The 7,604-nt window shown below is 35.1% G+C and overlaps 1 protein-coding gene across 1 annotated transcript in view; it reads left to right on the top strand.

Moving 5' to 3' along the window:
* LOC107699014 (pre-mRNA-splicing factor CWC22 homolog) overlaps positions 1-7,604 on the top strand; it is a 65,547-nt gene that overhangs the window by 4,795 nt on the left and 53,148 nt on the right. The window contains exon 2 of the mRNA XM_016500165.1: positions 3,590-3,689. Within this exon, the coding sequence (XP_016355651.1) occupies positions 3,590-3,689 (100 nt within the window). The remainder of the gene's footprint in view (positions 1-3,589; positions 3,690-7,604) is intronic.

Raw genomic sequence — 7,604 nt, 5'->3', positions numbered from 1 at the left:
GATCCAAACAAAGATGCTGCATACATGCAACATGAACAGTTTTTAATCTAAATTAGGTTGTATAATTTGGTGTCATATTAGCAAAAACAGAATGATTTGACTTATCTCACATGGCTCCGGGGGGTGAACAAAGGCCTCCTGTAGCGAATCGACACATTTTTGTATGAAAAATATCCATATTCAAAACGTAATAATCACTTTAATGTAGCTTGCACCAACAGTTGTACACGGAAGCAGTTCCGGGCGGATGATGTATCGATTCGCTACAGGAGGCCTTTGTTCACCCCCTGGAGCCGTGTGAAACACTTTTTTTTAATTTTTTTTTTTATTTTTATTTTTTATGGATGGGCGCTTTTTATTTAACTTCTTTTGGACTGATGCATGCAACACCCACTGAGTGGCATTAAACAGCTTGAAAGATCAAAGACTTTCTTTCTTTAAATTTTTTATAAAGCTCCGACTGGATTCGTCTACACCTAGGATGCCTTGAGGGTGAGTAATTTATGGGCTAATTTTCATTTTTGGGTGAACTAACCCTTTAAGAACAAGTTCGTGCATTGCTTGATTTGTTTGGGACATGTTCATCTCTGTTTTCTCACATTATTTTGTTTAATTTTTACATGTTACAGGTAATCCCAGCCAAAATGGTATAAACCAAAGGTGTCCAGTCCCACTCCTTGAGTAGAACCCTATGAAATCTGTTTTATTTTTTCACAAATTTTGTCAGTATTATTATTTTTTTCCCCCAGTTTTAATTTTTCTTGATTACAAAACCCTCTACATTGCGAGTAACTCACTCGCATATGCGACTAAATCTTCACTCTGGGCGACTAAATGATGTCTAATATTAGCCAATTGCTAATAAATTCTCAGATTTTACTCGCCAGTGTGTGAGTTGGAGGCTAAGTATAAGTTTAGCTCGGATATATTTTCACACGCCGAACACTCTCTGACTGAGCGCATCAGAGTTTCACTCTACGCCAAGCGATCTGTGCTGTTTTTCAGTTCATCTGAATGGATGTGCAACGCACCTGCATTTAACGTACCGTAAACTTTAGTGTGAAGGCACACGACTCGCCGTCGCTTTGTTTCACACACACGCAGCGAGAGAGAATTGACACGCTACCTATGCGCGCTACATGTAAACGATATTCTTTGTTGTATTTTGTCCAATGGCGATTCAATTGCCAAGGTGTTCGTAGAGGGCTGTTACATTTTAATGGTTTAATTACATTTTTAATAGTAAAAAAACATGTCTATTCAACTGAATTCATAAAACCTCAACAGTTTAATAATTTATTGGCATTATTAATAGAGCCCTATGAAATGTTTTATTTTTTCTAATAAATGGCCTCGTTCTATCAGAGTTCAGCTCCAGCCCCAGTTAAACACACCTAAACCAGCTAATCAAGGTCTTCAAGGCCAATAAAAACTTTCATGCAGGTGTGCTGGACCTGAGCTCTGCAGGAAGGTGGCCCTCCAGGAGCAGGATTGGACACCCCTGGTATTACCCATGATCCAGCTATTCGTTATTTGCTGTATTTTTCTTTTTTAAATAAAGTGCTGCTCTAATGTCACTCTCTTTACTGGCGCTGAAAGAAACTCCATTCTAGGTCTAGGCTATGTAAAGTGCTGATACGGCTCTCGATTCCCTCTCTTTCTTACTTATCCTTTTTTGTCATTGACCAGGCACTGTGTTTCTGAATGATTTCTTCCTCCAGCGCTCAGCATTATCAGTGTGTGTGTAACTCTGAAATCCCAGCCTACCTGCTGAATGGCAGATCCACGTTTGAAAGACCAGTTTCCCATAAGCTTGCAGAAATCACTTGAGTCGCCCACAGCGTACGACCTGGGATTAGGCTCAGTGGGGACAGATAGGATGTCGAGAGCGAGACTGTTTTTTATACAGAGGAAAGCAAGCTCATGGCTATTCTTTGAGTGTCCCGCATCCGTCTGCGGAGAGTTTCACATTACCGACACCCCAGAAAACATGCATCTTCTTCTTGCCCGTCCTGCTGAAACAGCAAATTGAATTCTGATTGAAACTGTGGCTGTGGTATATTCAGTGAAATCGAATTTAGAGAGCGATGCTTTACTGCTGCTGGGAGAGAATCAGGCTGTTACTGCAGCTCCAGATGTTAGTTCACTGATAACTCCTCTGCTGTCTGATCGTTTCTCAGTGCCGCTTGCAATTAGGGGCCAAGCACCAAAGGTGCGTAGGCACCTATTGTATACGTCGGCGTTCTTATTCTTCCGTTTCTTCTGCTTTTGAGTCTATGGCAGCCCATCGAACCGCTTGCGGGAAAGTTGTGAAATTTGGCACTCTGATAGAGGACAGTCTCAACATTAACCATAGCAAATTTGGAGTCTCAAAATCTCAAACTCTCTAGCGCCACCACTTGTCCAAAGTTTCACTCATGTTTATGCTAATAACTTTTGAACCGTAAGGCACAGAATGAAAATTTTTTTCCTCTGAATCCTTCGCTTATGCTGAGTTGAATGAACACCAAAATTCAAAGAGTTCAGCATCTCTGACCTCTGATAACAGCCATTTTCAGGCTTCGTCATATTTCCACACAAATTACTTTTTTTTTTTTTTTTAAATGATTGCAATGCGGTCAACTTCCAATGAACACCAAAATTCAAAGAGTTCAGCATCTCTGACCTCTGATAACAGCCATTTTCAGGCTTCGTCATATTTCCACACAAATTATTATTATTTTTTTTTAAATGATTGCAATGCGGTCAACTTCCAAAAATGTAGTAAAAACTGCAGTGATAATAAAGCAAAAAATAAAAATGGTCATTTATTGTTCCAATTCTGAATGGCTTTCTTCTGTTGAACACAAAAAAAGATATTTTGAAGAATATGGGTAACCAAAGCAGTTTCTGTTTCCCTTTGACATTCCATAGTATTTTTTTTTGTCCATAGCCATACTATGGAAATCAGTGGGGACCAGAAACTAATCTAATTTAATCTAATATTTAAAGTTTAATTTGTTTATTTTTTGGGTAAACTGTCCCCTTTAAGTCATAAGGCCTCTCTCCCCATCTCCTCTGAATATTATGGTTAAAAAATGTACTTATTATTTTTATAATTATTTTTAGTTAAGGCAGCATTTCTCATTTTTATTTGAGTTTAAGGTTTTCATCTACTATTTATTTTATTTTATTTCAGCTTTATCAGTAGAATAATCGTTTGTGCAATAATTGTCAATTTTCTTCTTAAATAGAAGTGTAAATCCAGTCCAAAATGTTTTCCCAGCAGCTCAAACCTCATTCAGAGGTAGTCTTCAGAGACCCTCGACTCAAAATCCTATCACAGGTGGTCACTGGAGACATATTTGACATGCATGTCAATAAGATGTAAACACATCTTTTTCACTTGTCCGATCACCTGAGACAGTTGTACAAGGTATAAACACATTTTTTGGGCTTTATTTAAAAATCCGTTCCTCTGCCTTTGGCCTTCTTTTTTAGCACACTGTTCTCATCTCACGGCACACACTCGTACTCTTAGACCCACTGTACTTGTGCTTTGTTACAGCACTAGTGTGCTCTTACTCTGTGTCCTCTCTCTGCCTTCCAGCCTCCCAGCCCAGGAGAAATGGAGCAGCGTGAGAGAAAGGCCAGCACAAGTTCATCTGAGGATGGAGACAGTGATGGGGATGACCGCAGGAGGGTTGTTGGTAAGTTTGTCCTTTTGATTTTTTATTTATTTTTTTTAATATTGCATTTTAACAGTAGTCACATAATATTGCAAATCATTGTGAATAATCTTAAATCACATTTTGCCATTGATTGTTACAGGGAAATTCACCCCAAAATGATAATTTACTCAATTTTATGTTGTGGAACACAAAAGATATTTTGAAGAATAACATTTTGAATGACAGTCATTGTGGTCCACTGACTTTCAGTGTATTGACTATTTTCTTTTTTTTGTAATATATATATATATACAGGGCCTAAAACTAACTTTTTGCCACACCTGCCAATGGCGATAATTTAAAAAAAAAAAAAAAAAAAAATGTATATATATATATAATTTTTTCCATTCAAAAAGTTTTTTTTACCGGCCATGAAACTCTTTTTGCAAAAACAGGCTGTTATTACTACTACAATGACTAAACATATTTACAATGTTTTTAATTTGTTCTACTGGTGCATTTTCCCTCAATTTTCCCTATTAATTATTAGGGGTGGGAATCACCAGAGGCCTCACGATATGATATTATCACGATACTTGTGTCACGATACGGTATTATTGCGATTTTAAATATATTGCGATATTCTGCGATATATTGCAATTTATTACCTTTTTCCAACTTCAAATTATGTCCCCAAAGGAAAACTTTGACAACATCTGTTTTAACTAAAAAGAAACATTTCTCAGTTTGTTTATCTCACTTCAGTTTTATTGTTGCAGTGCAAAATGGGATTGTCAAGCAGACAAACTGACCAACACTTTCATGAAAACCTGTCATAAATGTTGTATGCACCTGGCAAACTCAACTATTTGTATTACAGTTTAATCTAGTCCACCTTAATTAAACGTAAACAGGTATGCACTGCTGTGCTACTACAGGTAATTTGAACAGTGCAACTTGAAATTGTACTAAAAAGTTGTGCAGATCCTTCAGCAATTGGGGCATTTGAAAGTAAATTACTGTTAAATTTAAATTAAATGAAATAAAACATGTAGTCTTACATCTAGGGATGCACCGAAATGAAAATTCTAGGCCGAAATGGAAACCGAAAATTCTGGATGTACTTGGCCGAAAACCGAAACCAAAAATGCTTTGTAATGATTTAGTATTTTATTAAATAATATAAAGCAAATTTGGAAGACTTTTTAAATTTAACTCAATTTTAATGATACTGAATTTATTAAGAAAGATTAATAAATACTGTAATGTATTGTTCATTGTTCGTTCATGATAGTTAATATATTAACTAACATTAACTAATGGAACCTTATTGAAAAGTGTTACCTTAATATTAAATATCAGTATATTATTTTATTCACTTCTATGTAACATAAGATATAAGTTGTTGTTTGTTTTTTTTTTTTGACTAATTATAAATGCTTTGTAGTAATTATTTATTATTTTATTAAATAATATCAACTAATTTTGTAAGACATCTGAATAAAAAAAAAAAACAAGCCAATGAAACAACCACACTTTTATTGAAAGTAACACAAAATTGGAAAGAAAATATATTAATATTAAATATCAATGTTATTTTTATTCAGTATTATCAGAGCATGGGAGCAGAGCATAGCGGGAGCAGATCAGTGAATGAGAGGGTACCAGTGTTGCCCAGTACAGCTGTATTACACCATGCTACAGCACAAGTAGCACTGTTGCAAACAGGAACAAGTATACTACATAGAAATTTCCTGTCAGTGCGTTATTTGAGCGGACTTTGCTTTTCCGATGAGCATGAGCGGTACACCAGTGGAACGCACATTCATAGGTCGGAATATTGAGCGGAGCGTCCAACCCGCGCAGTGATGAGGAGAGTGAAACATGCGCGCTGAACACGACGCGGCGCGCCATATATATTATTATTATTATTATTATTATTATTATTATATGTAGCCTATATTTTCGGTGCATCCCTACTTACATCCCCCGGACGGGGCTTTCCTGATAATTTTCCGCGATGCTGCCCTTTTTATTTTACTAACTTACTGTATGCTGAAGGTGACCCAGCTGACCTCACCAGAAAAACTCAACCATCTATCTAGTGGATTGTAAAGAAATTTCTTTTATTATTCTACCAAATAGTATAATAAAAGATCGATACTTGGCGTCCCTGTGCTGTATCGATTTTTTCCCCACCCCTAATATATATATATATACTTACTACTGCACTATTGAAACAAATGTGTATACTAATAATTCAAGAGCAGTATTTTACAGAATTACTGGGTTTTGCCTGTATATTAGCCTCCTGAAAGTGCAAAATCTGCTCCTGGGAAGCACTGGGTATCATGTGTTTGGATCATTCGATACCTCGCTGAGTCACCAGTTACACTGAATGCTGATTGTCAAGGCCTGGATTGGGCTTTCTGCCATTGTGCTCAAAACGCAAGATAATGTGAATCCTAGTTTCATTTCTTGAGGCTTTTTGGCTAGTGTTAATTTCTGTATATATATATATATATATATATATATAAAATTAAATGTATAACAATATATGTTGAATTTTTTTGTTTTAGTACTTTTAGTATTTAAACTTATTTTGTAATTTCATTTGTTTTAATCACATTTCTTTTTTATTCTATTGTATTCCAGATTCATTTTAATAAATGAAAACATTTAACAGCATTGAAAACAATTTTTAATGATTTTAGTTAATTACAACAATGCAAAAAACTTTTTTATTAAATAAAGACAAATATTTTATGGTTTTTAAAAATCGAAGTTTTATAACAATTTTCATTGTCCTTTTCCATTATTAATACAATTTCCACAATATTCCATTTAATAATTAATAGAATAATTGTTTGTTTCCACAAAATTTCCAAAAAAAAAAAAAATGTTTGGAATGATATGAGTGAGTAAATAATGAAAATGTTTTCATGCTTTTTGAGTGAACTGTTCCTTTAAATCATAATGCCACTGACCCTATATCCTCTGAATATTATGGTTAAAAATATTTCCGGGATGGGTATCGTTAAGGTTTTAACGGTATTACTACTCTTACCGATACTGCTTATCGATTCGGTACTTTAATGGTATTCTTATCGGTACTTTTTGTTTTTTATATATATATATATATATGACAAATTAAGAGCTGAATTAACATTGCTTTATATTCTGAAATGTAAAATAAATATTTAATGAAATGAATATAAAACCTCAATTTGTAAATGCACCAGTGTGCAGGCATTTTTAGTGTTTTATACATAAGATAAGATACAGTAAGAACATGAACAAAGAAACAAAGTAAAACAAACTGACAAATACAATAAAACAAATATACAAATGAAATGAAATAAACAGTGCTCTCATTTTCCCATGAAGTTCTACTAACATTACTGTTCAGGTAAGTAATAGCCTACAAAAGAAATCTAAAAGTAATCAAATGTAAATGAACACTGCATAGTTTTCAGTGTATGTATTGATAGATTAATGCTTATTAAAGCTATAACGTTATTCAGATTAAGAGCAGATTTGCATTTTGATGGCCCAAGCGCCAGTCTGTCACTTTAATACAATATATTGACACACATCGGATTTTCCCCCAACTGTTCTCCTCCACTTAAGACATAAACTGTGTTTAAGTAAATACTCTCCAAGCCAGCTATTTGGACATATTTTGTGTGTATTTGATCGTTTGGACATGCACCCGAAGTTCAAAGTGTAATTTGTTTGTCGTTTTGGAGCGCGTCGCGTGCACACATTTCAGCATGAGGAACAGCGTCTCTTGTGCGGATTGTGCTTTCAACATTTTATTATCAAACATGTCCCGCAATTTAGCAGTAAAGACGGCATCTTACAACAATCACCGATATTGATTCTGACGCTAAGTTTGGGTTTTAGGGAGGAACGAATGCGCACCGCTGTGAAGGGAAAGAAGTTGCGCAATAC

The sequence above is a fragment of the Sinocyclocheilus anshuiensis genome, unplaced genomic scaffold (assembly GCF_001515605.1).
Source record: "Sinocyclocheilus anshuiensis isolate Anshui unplaced genomic scaffold, SAMN03320099.WGS_v1.1 scaffold18, whole genome shotgun sequence".
NCBI classification, from domain to species: Eukaryota; Metazoa; Chordata; class Actinopteri; order Cypriniformes; family Cyprinidae; genus Sinocyclocheilus; species Sinocyclocheilus anshuiensis.
The sequence above is the reverse complement of the archived record's forward strand: the minus strand, read 5'-3'. Positions and strand labels throughout refer to the sequence as shown.